The 17,661-nt window shown below is 34.3% G+C and overlaps 1 protein-coding gene across 2 annotated transcripts in view; it reads right to left on the bottom strand.

Moving 5' to 3' along the window:
• Positions 1-2,156: 2,156 nt before the first annotated feature.
• The window catches only part of Chic2 (cysteine rich hydrophobic domain 2), a 54,678-nt gene continuing 39,173 nt past the window's right edge, over positions 2,157-17,661 (bottom strand). For both annotated transcript variants that reach the window (XM_020161797.2, XM_074042228.1), the window contains exons 4-6: positions 13,721-13,777; positions 13,495-13,554; positions 2,157-9,739 (exon numbers count right to left, since the gene is read on the bottom strand). In XM_020161797.2, coding sequence (XP_020017386.1) covers positions 9,689-9,739; positions 13,495-13,554; positions 13,721-13,777 — 168 coding nt within the window. In that variant the 3' untranslated portion in view covers positions 2,157-9,688. The remainder of the gene's footprint in view (positions 9,740-13,494; positions 13,555-13,720; positions 13,778-17,661) is intronic.

Below are 17,661 nucleotides of genomic sequence, written 5' to 3'. Positions count from 1 at the left end.
TAAGTGCATGTTTGTGTTTTTAAACAAACAAACAAACCAGGCTTCTATTATGCTATTAGAACAGTGTAAGCTACACATCATGTACCAAACATTAGTCCCCAGCACCATCACATACTGTGTTGGTTAAAGATAGTCTAGTTGGTATCTCCTATTCACACAGTACTTGGGTTTTACAGTAATGAGCCTTTGGCATTCAGGATATGATACAAAGTAAGGAACATAGGATAAAATCACTTTGAACTAGTTAACACTGTTCTCATCTAGGAAGACCTATGTTCCTCTTCAGAGCCAGAACTGGTTCACCTTAAAGACTTTTTTATAAGATAACCTAAGGTCAGAAGGAATAGAAGTCTGACCTAAGTCACGCTATAACAACTCAAAAGGAGTAAGAGAGAATTATCTCCTGATCCCTCAGAAGAGAGTCTCACTTTTTAAGTGGCCTTGCAGTCATCAGTGAGGTAATGTATGGTATGCCAGCCTGGCTCCAAAAGTGGGTGGTCCTAGCAGAGGGAGGTGCTCACTCACTACCGCTGGCAGAGCCAGTTCCTGCAGCTGGACCCAGGGCAGCCCACAGACTGCACTTGCACATTTCTTCATTTCTCACTTGAGCGCCCTTCTTTACTTCCCTTTCAACTGCCCACTTTATATCGGCTTCATTACACCACCGCTCCATTTGTGATGTAAATGGGGGAACTCGGGGAAGTTTTTCTTTTGGCCTTGTCTACAGAAGAATACCAAGAGGTATTCAAAACGTATTAACACAAATCAATGGCACCAATAAAAGCAAAATCTCCTTAGCAACATAATCTTGATTGCAAAAGGAGAACTGAGAGCATTTAGCAGAACAGTGGCCCACATGGAATACGCATTTGTCTGGAAGAATCCAGCACAAAGCCTAAAAGAGAGATTTTGAAAAAATCCAAAATTAACTCACAGGGAACAGTTACTCTTTTTTTCAGAAGTACACAATTGGCTACATTAAATCTATCGTGTGCTTTTGGCTCAGCAACATTGTATCACACCGCTTTGCAAACTGAAATTACAACACCCTGCATGCTTCACATGAGTTACAGGGTGTTTTTTGTTTGTTTTGTTTTTTGAGGTTTTTTTCCTTGGTTGATTTCTTTAGGAAATCAAACAAAAAAGTCTCAAGAAATATTCATCTCACACAGAATGCAAAGAAAATTGAATGGGTATTTAACAATATCTAAGACTGTAGGTACAAAGGTTGAGCTATCTTTTAGGTTTTCTGCAATGGATTCTAAGATAGGAACTACTGTAAGCAGTAACAGCATTTTTGCCATAGTCCTCTTTGTGAAAAAAGAAACTTAATACACTTGAGGAGAATGCTAACATTTTTGTAAGGATGGAAAAAGTGAAAGAATGGAAATTCAGAAAACAAGGAGTCAGTCTTTTAAAACTAATATTGAGATGATTCAAGGGAATTTAAAAAACAAAATTAAAACTTCCCCCTTAGATTTTAAATTTTCATGTAGAACCAAGTGTCATTTTATATTATAACTAAAACATTCCAGGTCATGAGATAAAAACATCTTTATTGCCTACTATAGAGCTATTTTAGTGAAATGAATCACTTTTTTATTAAATTATAACTGTATCTCTCTGTGTGTATACAAGATGTATACACATAAATGTGAAATATATTTTCCATATATAGGAACCTATTTTTTTTAAAGATGTACACTGGAGTCTGGGTTAAATAAAATGGAAACAATACAGCAGGCTTTGGTAGTGCTGCTAAATATGTGTGCTTACAGGAGTGACAGGATTATCTCTGCCTTCACCTGGAAGTGAAAGCCTAAACAGGATAGTCAGTAATCCTATTTAAAAGCTGTATTCAGGGCTGGGGGTAGCTCAAGTGGTAGAGCACCTGCCTAGCAAGAGTGAGGTCCTGAGTTCAAATCCCAGTACCACCAAAAATAAACAGAAAAGGCTGTATTCATTTTAAAATTGTACTTTTTTTTTTTTGAGCAATTATTGGGAATAGAACCCAGAGTATTTTTTTCAACTATGCTAAAAGTTCATAACCACATAAAATTTAGTTCACTGTACACAGCTCCTAAACCCATATTCATAGTAATGTCAATTTAATTATTTTATTCCCAGGCACTTGTATAGGTCATATTTACTGAAGGTAGTGTGTGTGTGTGTGTGTGTGTGTGTGTGTGTGTGTGAGAGAGAGAGACAGAGAGAGAAGAAGGAGAAGGAGAATGAGGAGAAGGAGAAGAACGAAGAGAAAGAGGAAGAGGGAGAAAGAGAGGACTGTATACTCCATTCACATGGTCATTTCAACAGATACCAATTTCCTTTAAGGGGATTTGATCTCTGAATTCCAGCTTCTCTACTGATTCCACCTAAACTACTTTACAAGTTTATTAAATGCATTACATTCTTTAAAGACCAAATGCTGTGAATTTTTTAGTTTTGACCATGGCATTATGTGTTGACATCTTATGTTGCAAGAGATTCAGTTAAAAACAACTCAACTCTAAAAACTGGGTACACTGTATGCATATACAGAAATATCACAATGCAATTTCCTGTACAAATATTATATACTAATTAAAAAACAAACCAAAAGACTCTTGAGCCTGGAATGATGGCAACCCACCTGTGTAACCCCAGCACTTGAGAGGCTGAGGTAAGAAGATAATGAGTTCAAGGCTAGTCTGAGTTTCAAAGCAAGACATTGTCTCACAAAAAAAAAAAAAAAAAAAACAAATTCAACCAATTAGTCAAAGCAAACAAACAAACCAACAGATAAATAAAATTCCCTCACTCAAATTAGGTCTCCATTTGTTCACTAGAAAATCCTGATCATGGCTGGTGGAATGGCTCAAGCATTGAGAGCATGCCCAGCAAGGGTGAGGCCCTGAGTTCAAACCCTAGAGCTGCCCCCCACCAACCACCACAAAAAGTAAATCAAAAAGTGCTGGAGGAGTGGCCCAAGTAGTAGAGTGCCTATAACAAGAAGGAGGCTCTGAGTTCACTCTAGTACCACCAACAGCCCCTACCAAAAACACTAACAAACAAAAAAAGAAAACCAATGAAGATTTAGTTTTCTAAGACTAAATGTACTACAACCAACAAAGGACCAAAACCCACCCCACCTTAACTATAACACATCTACATATTTCTTCACAATTATGAGAGCTGACAAATTTTTATCTAACCAAAAAGAAAATCTATTTTTAAGAAAAGCAGGTATGTTTGGTTTTTGTTAATAATGAAAGCAAAACTATCATACATACCTTTGAAATTCAACTTTATATTTTAGCAAAGTACCTTCATTTTTACAATGTTACTGGACTCGCATGGCACTAGAACTACTTGAAAGCACAGCGAAATAGCCCTGCTCTTGACTCTGCATAGCTTCCCAGCCATCAGAAATTCTTGATTATTTTATGTAAAAACCATTCCATGCTCATTTAAGCACAGGGACAAGATTTTTCTAAACTTTTTCATTTAAATTATAAAAGATAAATAGACTTTTTTCCCCCAGTTAGCCTTCTGCTATCTCTCAAAACACGTTGCAATAGAGGAAAACTATCTTTTTTTTTTTAAAAAAAAGAATTTCCATTGTAATTATATGTAAGAATTATATAAAAGAAAACAAAAAGCTGTGTGCGCTTTCTGACTATTGCTAATTTTCACCTTTCAGCTAGTAAAGGATAAAAAAATGCAATCATTTCTCTCAGCCTGGAGACATTAGCATCTGATTGCCTTCCAATCATGTCTACCTTGCTTCTACCACTGCTGCTAAGTTTCCCAATACTTCAGTCTTCTGAGAAGCATGACACTTACATCTTCAAAAAATGCAAAAAGAAATAGATTTAAAAGGGCTTTTGATAACTTGAGTGAAGTCAAATTCTTACTTATGAAGACTTCATAGCAATGATGATTAAGTAATCACCTAATTAAATAAACTGCTACTAGAGAAAAATGAGGTCCTAAATTTTGTGCAATAGGTTCTTTGAAGGAATAGAAGATTATTTCCATCTAGAATTTAAATTTATTTAGTATTTATGTCAAGAGAAAGAACTTGAACTAGTATTACTAAATTTAGAAGGAGGAAACAGATGATAGGAAAGAAACCTCAGTGTGAAGGTATGTTATTTCTCAGAACAGGAGCACCGACAGGTAACAGATCTAACACTTATCTTTTCTTTTGTTGGCATTGTTTTTACTTGGTTCCTGGAGACAGGGTCTTGTTATATAGCCCAGGCTAGCCTTGAATTCACAATCTTTCTGCTTTGGCTTTCTGAGTGCTAGGATTACAGACATGAATCACCATTTATCTTCTCTTGAAGGCTGGCTGATACTGTATTTCTTCAAAAAGCAACAAAGCAATACACAAACAAAAACTAAAAAATTTGGCAAAAATAAAAAAAGTGCCTGGTGTAGTCAGTTTACTTAACTATTTCTGAGATGAAGAGCTAGGAAAGCAATATACTATTTTTCATAAGCAAAAAAAGAAATCGCCTTCCAAATTATAAAGTACACAGAATATAAGAAAAAAAGCATAATTCTGCAAAAGTATCTCAGACAGGAATATATTTTAAAGTGTCTTTAGAAAGGAATTTTCTCACATATATTTAGTATTTCCCTGATTTTTAAACACACAAAACATTGTAAGTACATATGGAGTAGCCAGTCTTTCATTTTAAATGCAAAATTTGATGTAACTCACATTTATGCTTACATTGTAAATAAGTTTAAAAAGCTACTCAAACATTACTATTAAACATCTAGCATTAATAAACAATATAAAAATAAATGACTGAAACATGATAACATCATGAGGTAGTCACAGCATCTTCTGCTTTGTAAATAAAAATAATAGCAAAGAAGTCAACTAATTTGATGATTTTGTAGAAAACCAAAAGCGAATTACAAACCAAGATTAGCATCCTGAATTTCTGTGTTCAGTATCATTAAGATAATACTGAATACTTTGTTGGTTCAATTTGCCATTTGGGAGCAAAAATACTGACCCCTATTCCAGGAACAAGTATACAGAATTATGGATAGTACTATAAACAATATGTAGGCTTTGCTTAAATTGCTATCTACAAATCTTTGTCAATGTGCAGAACAAGGTAACTCAGGAATTAAAGACATACTTCAAATCTCAACTTCTATAAAAGGTTTAAAAAAAAAACACTGATCAATGAAAAAGTGTTTATTTTTGAAAGGATTAAGTATTTAAACACAAACTTCTGTGGAATAATTAATATTCTGGCTTAGAATTTGCCTATTCCTTCCAAAAGTTAGATATAAATAAGCTTACTTCAAAAAAGGGTGTTTGAGAAGCAGTCCCAGGACCAACTATCCTGTTACTCCCTATTATCTCTGTAGACTATGGAAAGTCTACCCAGTTAGTCTAGGATCCATTAAGAAGGAAAACCCCAACTGTACAAAGCTCCTTTTTAAGCCACGTGTCAGTGGCTCACACCTGCAATCCTAGCTACTAGGGAGGCTGAGATCTGGAAGACCTTGGTTTGATGCTAGCCTGGTCAAATAGTTTGCGAGACCTCATCTCCAAAATAACCTGAGCAAAACGGACTGGAGATGTGATTCAAGTAGTAAAGTACCTGCTTTGCAAGAGTAAAGCCCCTGCACAGCTCAAACCCCAGTCCCACCTATGTATCCCCCCCACCCCAAAAAAAGGTACAGCCTTCTCAGAACTGGGTGGCAGCCATTCATAACATTTTTATTTTGGGGCAATACTGGACTCAGTACTTTAATTCAGGGTTTGGCACTTAGAAGCACTCTACCACTTGGGCCACACCTCCAGCCTTTTTTGTTCTGGTTATTTTGGAGATAAGGATTCACTTTTTGCCAGGTCAACCTGGGCCATGATCCTTCTGTTTTAAGCTTCCTGATGTAGCTGGGATGACAAAGGTGTGTACCACTACCGAAGTATTGGTTGAGATGGGTCTGGGGAACTTTTTGCCCAGGTTGGCCTTGAACCACAGTCCTCCCAATCTCAATAGGATATATAACTTAATGTGACTCACTTTAGTCAATCTTCTAAACACCTAGTTAAGAATGCAAAAATAGGCCTGAGATTATGGTACCTGCCTGCAATCTCAGTACTTGCTTGACTAAGTCAGGAGGCTGAAGAGAATTTGAGGCCAGCCTAGACTACATAGTGAGACCCTGTCAAAAAAACAAAACAGAAAAAGCAAAAAAAGAATGACATTCTTACTAAGCGCTTTGAGGAAAGGAGACAAAAAAGGCAATTCTGTCCAGGCCTAGGTGAGGACTGTGGACAATCAAGAGGGCAGCAGGGCTAGGTATGTACCTTAGTGGCAGAGCACTTGCCCATCAATCCCCAGGCCCTCAGTTAAATTCTCAGCACCTCCCAACACACATACAGACAAAGAGGGTAACAAAATAATCTATGGTGCTTTAGAAGGGTAGAAGGAGAGAGTACAGGATTAGGTGCTGCAGTAGGGAGACAATTTTAAATACATTTAACATTTGATTTAGTACTACTGATCAACAAATATTCATAGTGAAATGAATTATTCACAATGAAACATCAGGCATGCAGCTAAAGGGTACTTGGCCACCCCAAGTCCATGAAAGTTGGATTGGTCTAAGTATATAATGTTATATAAAAGTAGTATGAATGTGAACTCATGCAACTGTAGGTCCAACTGTACATATTACTATTTAATATTATTTTATAAATTATTGAAATGGAATAGTGTCAAGGTCTTACATGGCTAGCCTATGTCTACTAATATCAAGAAACAATCAGAAGCTCTGTATATATAAAACGCAGAAAACACAACTATGGACAAAGTTGTGGCTCTTCCTGGTTTAAAATTATTCAATTACAAACTAGTTTTTCTCGTAAGAACAGGGAATCATTGTTTCCTATTATTCAAGTTTTGTTAAATTTATTTTGTAGATTTAAAGCCAAAATTGCATGTTTATATTTTAAATGACTGAAATCTACTCATTAAAGAGCCTTAATAAGACATTATTCTCGATAGGTAAGGTGATCTTCTTCAGAGGGAAGGGCAATTATCTACCTCAAATCTAAAAATATCATATCATTTTTACTATAGTCATTATTAGGATTTGGAGTATCTATTTTAACTCAATATTCAAAAAGCTATGCATTAAAATATGGTAGGGTTATTTGAGAAACGACTTTCTATACAGGATTAGTGACTGCCTATAAAATGCCAGTAATGTATTTAAGATCATAAGTTATTCACCTAGCCTATATAAAATCTATACCTTGGCTATTCTGCCAATAATATATTCTTTAAAAAAAAAAAAAGCACCTAATGGTTCATGTCCCACAAACTTTCTATTATGAAACAGGAGCTGAGGGATAATCATTATTTTAAATATTTCCTGACTGATGTTCATGTAACATGGGCCTCTGACATTTCTAATTTCTAGCAACATGGCACTTAAACTAATAATTCAAGAAATGGTAATATACTGGAGGCTACTAAGGAAAACCCAAGGATGAAATTCTAACTGCCCAAGGCATAACTGTCTCATGAGAATGCCATGCATCATGGCTCTTTTCCATGTAGACGCTGGAAGTATGAGAATGGACAGTTCTAGAAAATTTTTAAGTAACTGGCAAACTTCCCAGTAAAATTAGAAAAGCTTTTTAAAATCTTATACTTAGTATCAACTATGAAAATTATGTTAAAATATTCTTACAGCAATATAATAATTTTGAAAATTACAAGTGACAAAAGACTAACAATAGGAGAAAAATCATGTCTAATTAGGTAAGTTTTTCTTATAAAGTTAATCTCTACAGCACTCTATGGATTTACACAATTTTATACCAGGAGCACTGTGTTGCATAGTCTATACAGTTGCTGTAGTTTTCTGCTCTTTCTGTATCCTGAAGCTGATTTAACATTATATGGTCATACAACATTTTTCACATTGAAACCACAGAGGAATACTAGAGTTTTTGAATAGCATTACTTTTAATTGAACTACTTCAGGTGGCAGGACACATCTAGACAAAGGTAAGTGAGAAATATTTCAGTTCTTTGTACTTTGAACTCTTCACAAGTAAAGTGTTCTATAAATTCAAGGTGTTGTCGGGGGCGTGGGGGGGCACTGGAAACCAGTAATTCTAGGACAAAAAAAAAGTTTTAAATCCTAGTTTTTAAAATAGTCCCTAATGTCCAATATAGGATTTCAGATACTGCCATTTAACTATTCAAATTTATATAGGATTACAGTACTTCGGAGAAGTTTTTTAAAAAAAAATACAGGTATATAAATTAATGAAAGTGGTATTTAAAAGATTTAATACAAGGAGAAAAAAGAGATAGTGGTACCAATTCTTAATACAAATTTTTAAATACAATTTATATAAGTTCAAAAGTTATTCACATTATTGCTCGATACCACAGTTATATGGAACAAATTCTTGACACACATTAAGACGTGTATAATTTTAGGCTTATAAAAATGAAAATTTACATATAGGCCATTGAGAAATCTAAAAAATTTAAATGCACAGAGATATGTACAACCAAAAAGAGAAAAGAATATATATGTATATGTATTTTAAAGCAACAGGCTAAACTGATTGAAATCTATGTCATACTTTCAATCAAAAAAGTATATGTAACTAGATTGAAAGTGAATTCTCTGGGTGGATAAAATAGTTGTAAATATGTCCTCCACTTCTCAGTAATAATGTGCTCTTAATAGCAATGCAGCACTGAACACCAGCTTACTTTTAGTTCTAGAACTTTTGGTTTCTTTTCTTCCAAAACTCTTCAAAAACATATATTCATTCTACGGTTATGTCAGATTGGGAGAAATATTTTACATAGAAATTCTTAAAAGGAGTACTTCCATACTTTTGCATATAAGACTTGATGAACAATAAAAATAACCCATGTAAGGCCATTATTAATATCATCTTGATAAAAAATATACAGACTGATGCTTCTATATTCTGTGATCCTGAGTCTAATAACCATTAGATACATGCATACCATTCATTGATTTGTCTGTTCTAATAAAAATAATTTAATCCTGCCTTACTACCTTTGAAGACAGTAATATTTTCAAAACTTTTCGAGAAGTTGTCACAATGTTAACAGATGAATCTGCTGTAAACAGAGCATTAGGAACTGTGTGAGTTCAAGGGCATATGAGGTTCGAAAGGCTACTGAAGAAAACTTCTTTTAAAATAATTACCATGTTAAATTTCAAAGGGAAGAAAATTTAATACAAGTATAGTGTACTTGCTAGAATAGATAAGGAGAGCCTTACAAAGGTATTGTTCTATGTTAAGGAATTTATAAATAAAGGACTGTGTGTAACTTGGTGATAAAATAAAAAAGGCTGGCCACTTTTTATGCTAAGTTCAAATGTATTTTTTTGAGAATACAAAAAAGAAATCCTTGAAAATCAGAATACATAACAGAAGAGAGCACAATAACTTAGGTATTAAACATCTGTATGAAATAACTTGCAGAGTCTGACAAATATGCACACACAGAACATGCGGTTATTAAAACAAAACAAAACAAAACAAAACAAAACCACCACACGATTCTGTAGAACCAATGTCATGTCACCACCAGGAGAGCACCAAGCAAGGCACCATTGGAAAGACAACATACTTGGAAAGTCTCTATAAACAAGGTAAATGCTAATCGGGTCGAAAAATTGGTGTCTTTGGTAAAAATTCTATGAGGATGACCTGTAAAAGGAGAAGAAAAAGATTTAAACAAATTTTTATCTTAAAACTTGTTGCAATCTATCATGTACATTTTGTTTGAAAATCATTCACATTTTAAAACTACAAAGTTTTGCATTTTTAAACAGACATGTCTGTGATAGCTTAAAACTTCATGAGAATTTTTCTTTTTATTTCTGGACCTTTTCCAAATATGAAAATTTCCTCAGCTTTATGAAGACAAGTAAGTAAATAACCAAAGCCTGAGAAGTGCAGGGTATGTAAATTAATGCCCCTTGACACTAGAGGAGCACATAGACGTGTGCATGCCTGAATGAATGAGAAAAGAGGCTAACATTTACAGAAAACTAACTGCATACCAGGTGTTTCATAGTCTATGGGTCTATCTAATCTCAACAATTATCATCCTCATTCTATAGATGAAAATTAATGATCCCAGAAGTTGTAACATCATGGATTTGACTAAAAGACTATCTTAACTCCCAAGCCTTGCCTAATTCCTGTTAAATGACTGTTAGCAGACCAAATACAATTCTTCATGCTTCCTCCCTTTCATCAACCCAATTCCAAGGGTCTTCTCTAAGAGTTCTAGAGCTGCTCCCATTTTACCTACTAGGACATGACATGACATGACAAGTGATCTCTCTAGGGTGTGGAATCAGTCTGCCTATGTCTGTCTCTCTGTGTCTCTCTATAATAATTTTCTGAGACAGGGTCTCCTTATATAACCCAGACTGGCCTTAAACTCCCAATACTCCTGCTTCAGTCTTGCCCTATAGTGGTGGGATTCCAGTTATGCATCCCCATGCCTGGCTTTCTTAGATAAAAGTCTTTTTCTTTTTTTAATAGGAAAATAAACAAATTACACAACTGGACTAGAGTGCATTTTTATTCTGAACTTGAGGGCTGGTGAGTGGCTCAAGAGGTAGAGCACCTAGCAAGTGCAAGGTACTGAGCTCAAACCCCAGTACTGCCAAAAAAAAAAAAAAAAAAGATGTATTATTCTGAACTTCAACTGTCTTAAATTACAATTAACTCTTTCTCTTGCTCCAATTCTGTATGGAATACATACAGATTGAAAAATGACCTGATTTGAATAATTTCCAAATTTGGTGAACTTTTTATTGTTTGTATGAGAAACTGTGTTTTGATATGACCTCCAGATTTGTACACATGTATGAGTTAGCCATTTGGGCCAATAACTTTCATTTTCACTCCTGAGTTCTTTCTATTGGCTTTTTGATCTGCCTCAATAAACAGGTACTACTTCTAGTAGTGCCTCCAGTGGTAGAGTGCCTGCCTAACAAGCACAAAGTCCTGAGTTGGGGGAAAAAAAAAAAAGCCCAAGAAAGTACTTCTATGCCTGGCTCAAAAATATTACCGCCCTACTCTAGTTATCCTGCCCTAAGCCTATGTGTGCCACCTTTGCCACTCTCCTCACTTGTTATTTACCTACAAAACTTTCAATTAGCTTCCTATTAAAATACTCTCTGCACCTAGCTTCTTCATTTGAGCCACATTTCCCTGTTGCTCGGGTTCTTCACCCATAAAAGAAAGGGCCCAGACTGGATGGAAAGGTTCTTTGCAGGTCTAAAATTTAATGATTCAAAATTTAAGTTACTTGTAAGTTCACATTCAATAAATACTTCTGTATTTCAAACATGTCCTCCATCAAGTGATCTTAAAATTTTCAGTCTCTGGGTGTGACATCACATTTTACAGTTGTATACTACATAATATAAATTAGAAGCTATCTTTCTGACTATATTTGTCTTATTAGTTTTAAAGAACATTATTCTACAAACTCTCTTCCCTCATAAGTCACACACAGAAATCGGCCACTTGTCTTCTTTCTTCTAAATCATACCTTTCTATCATAACTGAATCAAGAAAAGTTAGTTTTGAATTGGTATTTTTATAGATTAGCGCTAATATTCAAAATACAAACAAGGAGAAATATTTTCCTTTAACAAATGAAATTTCTATAAATTGAAATTATTTTATAAAGAAGGTAACTAAATTATTTTATTTTTAGTTAAAAACAATGTCATAAAATAATAAGCATACTTTATGAATGAATGCTATTCATCTAGCCCTTCTTGGAAATTACAGCGTTGGGAATAACTTTTTTTTTTTATTGTTTTATTATTCATATGTGCATACAAGGCTTGGGTCATTTCTCCCTCATGCCCCCACCCCCTCCCTTACCACCCACTCCACCCCCCCACCCCCTCAATACCCGGCAGAAACTATTTTACCCTTATCTCTAATTTTGGGGAATAACTTTTTTTTTGAGGTGCTAAAGCTCCAACTCTAAGTCACTGCACATGATAGCAAGCACTCTCTACCACTGAGCTACAACCCCAGCTCAGGAATAACTTTTATGTTTTCCTTTCCAAAGTGTCATTTAGAAACGTGCAAAAAAGTAATTAAAGCTTCAATTTGAAGCTTAGTAGTTGGGCTTATAATGTACCAAGTATTTTTTCATAAACCCTTTAAATTTCCTAAATATCTATCCGTCCCTCCAAAATACACACCTAAACTTCTTACTATCTATGATGAAAATACAAGACTAGTATTTTTACAGATCAACCTCAAAACATATTACTCAAATGTGTTTTTGTGACTGTAAAGAATTATGAAGTGTCTTTCTAATCATCATAAATTAACATGTTTGATATAATGGGTAAAGACAAAAATCTACATTATTCAGTTCACTGAATAGAGCTAGTTCATGAAAAAAAGACACACTTTAAAAGAGTATCTTTTATGCTCAAGGCTAGAAATGGAATTTGGCTGTATGATAATTAAAGAACCAGAAAGTGCTAACAGAGAAAATGATTTTATGATAATTTCCAACTATTTAAACACTCTTTTAATCAATCTTTTATACACATATACACATACAATCTAAGTTGATTACATTGTTTCAAAGAATAGATAAAATTCATCAGAAATGTTATATTAGGTACTTCACAAAGGCTGTGGTTTTAATTTCCAACAATTAACTCTTCTTTAGGCATTTTTCTTTTTAATCTAATAACCTTTCTATATTTAAAATAAAATACTCAAGCTCAAGGGAGAATTAATGAAAATTCGTAATTTCCTATAGTATTCCAAACAAGAACAATTATTCAAGGAAAGCAGGGAGTTGGGCAAATTAAAGTTCTAAAATCACTGTGTATGTATGCAAAATTATCTTTTACAGGATAAGCACAAATAATCAGCCTCCCCTCTCCTGCTTACTTTTAAAGATAATTTTACAAAGCAATATTCTAATAACACTTTGAAGGATACTCTAAAGGCCACTGAGATATACAGGCAGTTAAAGTCTATAAAGGCTAAAGGTTTCTTAAGCTCCAATGGCTTGGCTGAAAGGTTTTCTTCCATACTTGGAAACTCGATTAGCATTATATAAAAAAGCCATATCTGACTTGCTGCGTAACCAAAGTTGTGGTTATTCTTTATACAGCATCTAAAATTTCACACTCCATCAACACATGTTCAGGCTATTTTATCTTGGCAATTAATTTATTATTTTTCAGAACACAGTGAAGCCTTGTTTTCAAGTCATTCATAACTTTATAAATCAGTCTTGCACATGAAACCCATGCATCTGTGAACCGTAGAAAATCCTTGCACTCAGGAGATTAAGCTCCTGACACCTTTGCTGATTAATAATCACGGAAAGAATAAGATCAGAAGCAAAATAAATGATCATTTAATAGAGAAACTCACAAAACAGCCCTTTAACTTACATATTCCATCATGTTATTCGTTTCACATTTCCTTTTGCTCAGTCTCCAGTGCAAGCACAGCTAGACAAGTAGGAGAGTAAAAGAAGAAAAATGAGCTCTGTTTTACTGCAGCACACAGACTAACCCATTTGTCCACCTTTCATATTTTTAGTTCAACAAAAGCATCTGTTTCCATACTGTGCAATTCAGACCCCAACAGTACGAAGCTGCTCCCTGTGGTACTCACCTTGTGGTATAACCTATTGTTTTCCCATTCTAATAACTTCTCAATCGATCTTCGTGTCTGGAAGACAAATGAGGAAAAAGTTTACTCTTGACTGGTTTTAGAAAAACTTTGTTTTGCAGCTGCTTTTTGTGTGAGAAGGGGAGAGAAGTGTAGGAAAGTAACTGAATCTGTATCATTATCAATGTTCTAGCACTAAATAGTAACCTGAACAGAAATAGTACACTTCTTAAGAAAATATATGGGTTTATTTTTAAGCTTATGTATCTTTAAAAAAAAATTGTTTCAAACTGACTAGCATCTGGTTTAAAATATCAAAGCCTCAAAAGCAAATGTCATTTACCAAATTATATAAATTTAAATCTTACTTCTTAAAAATATTTTTGCAATATTCAAATAATAATGAAAGATCTTTAATATATATTTTAAAGCAAAAATAATTAAAAAATTAGATAACATACAAATGATCATTAGGGTAAATCCAAAAATAAAATAATTCAGTTAATTAAAAAAAAACCACCAATGAGCATAAAAATCAAACCAACTTCAACATGATACTTAAAAATAATGTCCACATTTAAAAGCCAGTTCATCATTCAAGACAGATTTTCAAGCAGAGCCAAAATTTTATTTAAGCCAACATAAAAAAGGGCACCTGCTAGTAAAACCAATTCTTAAACCAATGGTACTGTCTCAGGGACCAGTTGAGAAAACAAGTTTACTCGATTGTTGTAATATAGACCATGCAGCATGAAATCCCTTGTTGCTTGGGAAGATGAATAAAGAAGGTAATTCATGATGCCAGGTGTTAGGATGAGACTGACATGGTTGCAGGTGCAAAAGTGACAGTGATGCCACAAGGATCAAGTGCAACTTGAAGCAGCTGCAACTTTCTTGAGAGACAGGGAAAAAGCATCTACTGTTATTAATATGACACAACTGTAAATGAGTACTTATAATCAGATATGAAAATCTGCAGGTCAAGCAAGAATGAGCTAGGTGATAAGGCATTAGGATAAAGCTGATTTTGAAGTTTAATGTTACATAACAAAATGTTAACATTTAAAGATCTACTGTAATCTAGTTCCAATTTACCTTTTAGCATTTTGAACATGCTAACAACATACCAAAGTCATATGAGTGCCAATTATAACTCATAGCTATTAACAAATTACCAGTAGAGGTGCTTCACATTTTCCAAGCTTATGTCATAAAAATCAGAATATCAACGATCACTCTGAGCAATAATACGCCAATGACTAATTTATTACATTACTCCCCCCCACCAACAGTCTTTTTGGCAAGAATTTTAAAGGAAAAAAAAGTGCCCTTGTTAACAATGATCAGCAGACCTCACTTGTTTCTTTGTAAAGATAGCCTTTTAGAGGCAGCTCTCCTTTTAAATGAAAATAGGGCAGCAGTTATGGTCACACTTTTTGTTAATTTAGTTGCCAGTCAGCCCCAAATCAAAAGAAAATAAGGCTGCAGAGTGTAATTAACATTCAGTTCAGTCGTTTTGTCCCTTGTCTAGCCCCCAAGCTTTGTTAAAATTGCCATCTGAATGCTGAAGGCTGTAGGGAAATCGATTTGATTCTAATCGCACCATGAAAAGAACATGATCTAACTGCTTTCAGCCCTCCGTAAATCTGTACTGGGTCTTTAGCACAATGCAACTTCCAATTTAAAAAGCACTGAATGTCTCGTCAATGACTTTGTGAAGAAAAAAGAACAAGGAGCAGACATAAAAATTCCAATAGTTGTTTAAGCATTAAAGTTCATTTGCATCACAGCGAACCTGAAAAGGGCTGACCTCTCAAACCGCCTCTCAGGTCTATGAAGTTGTAGCCTTGACAAGCTCACATTGACAGAGCTCATTGACTCTGAAAGGCTACTCTATCAATGGTGAAAAATGGCAATAGGTTCTACTATGAGCAGGCATCTGCCTGCCCACCCGCTGCTAAACCAATGGTAAAACCGATTCAAAACCTGAATCTACCTTGTAATCTTCCTTTCTAGGACCTTTTAATAATAGATTAAGATTACTATACAATTTGAGGTTTTACTTTTACTGATGTGTTTAAAAGGGAGTGAGGGGGATAAAAGAGTAAAGAACAAGCTTTCCAAGTCTGCTGTTTTATATTAAAGCTATATAAAAATAGGACCCAAAACCTTAACACATTTTGAAAATATTTATTACTCAAAAAAATGTTGTTAACCATCATCAGTTCATCAGAAATTTAAACCCGTGTTATACTATAATGAGAATGGATCTCATGATACATATATACATGTACACATACACATGCAAAATCAACTTTATTTTTTTTATTTCTTTTATTCATATGTGCATACAATGTTTGGGTCATTTCTCCCCCTTCTCCGCACCCCCTGCAAAATCAACTTTAAAAACTTAAAAATATTTACTTTAAATAACTTAAATCAACTACCAATATTTGAATAAAAGGTATTTACAAAGTATGAACCTAAAATTCCAAAATACTTAAGAAGGTATTCTGAATTTACTCTTTGCTTCTAATTAGAAATTTAATGATGGGGTTTGGTATCTTACAATATTAAAGAATTCTAAACCAAACAAACCCTGCTATGCCACATTCCGAGTATCTAAATATACAATATTTCTACACACTTGACAGTCTGAAGTAGACGCTGTGAATCAGTACCATCTAATCTTGCTATAAGACTTCTTTCCTGCTTGACAGGTGAAAAAAAAAAAAGGCACTTGCACGTGCAGCTTAATTAATCACTGCACTTGACATCTCAACGATTTACAGTGAGGAGCAGGTGAGAACACACAAAACCAGAAAGGAACCCATGATTTGAGTGGAACATTTCTAGCACACTAAGGTGACAAGTATATAGATTCTACCAGTGATTAAAAAAAAAAACAAAAAAAGGAAAGAAAAGAAACTGTGCCACAAATTATTTGTTAGTAACAACAAAAGCTCAAATTAAATGGAAAAAAAAGCTTTAACTACTGAGAATGTTTAATACTCTAATTATTTTTAGTTAACAAAATCAAAATATATTTTCAAGATTAAATACAATACCGTTTTGGCAGATAGTGAAAAAATATGACACTTCAGCATTTATACAAGTGATTTCAAAGCTTTTAAACGTCAGTGAAAAGAAAGCACATTATAATTGTAGTCATCTAGAAATTTTTTAAGTTAAAATGAGTTTATGTCCACAGGGTTGTCAAATAGCTATTTCTAATGAAATGTATGATTTAGCACTGCCAAACTCTATAGTTATTTAACTGGACAAGCAAACCTAAGGATATAAAAAAATCTGTCCTTGAATTCTAAATGATTATATTTACCTCCACATTCAAGATCAATTAAAGCTAATTAATATGCATCGGAAAAAACAATCTGTCAACACAAAATACCAACAAAACATCATCTTTCTGTGCCAGCTTCCAAAAATAAGTCATTTTAATTTTCTTAAAAGAAGTTAGTGTTTGTGAAAAGCAGCAGACTGATAGTCATGGGAACTAAAAGTCTATTTAGCTGAAAGAACAGAGGAAAGGGCAGTGGGGCTTCAGCACAAGCTTCCCTACAGTGGGCCTTAATCCTTTTCAGTGTTCACACTGAGAGGACAGGTTAGTGGTTCTTTACCAATGAACCCTCAGTCCTTTGGCCTAAAATGACCAGCAAGAAATCTAATTTTATTATGGATTCTTTCATGAAAAGGACCAAGACCACCAACCTTCACCACATAAGCAAAACAATTTTTTGTGAGAATGATGTCATGTCACTAACCTGCTTTAGAAGAGGACAGCTCCAAGTATCCAGACTCCAACCCATCTCCCTCTTCAGAGAGCTATTTTGAATGAGCCCCCTCCCCCTTTTTTAAGCAATGCATTTCTTCATTTTAGCACCTTGGTGGTTGTATTTTTCTCACTAGTGAAGTAGTTCTAATAT

This window comes from Castor canadensis, chromosome 9, assembly GCF_047511655.1.
Source record: "Castor canadensis chromosome 9, mCasCan1.hap1v2, whole genome shotgun sequence".
Lineage (NCBI taxonomy): Eukaryota > Metazoa > Chordata > Mammalia > Rodentia > Castoridae > Castor > Castor canadensis.
This window is presented reverse-complemented; position numbering and strand designations above follow the sequence as displayed.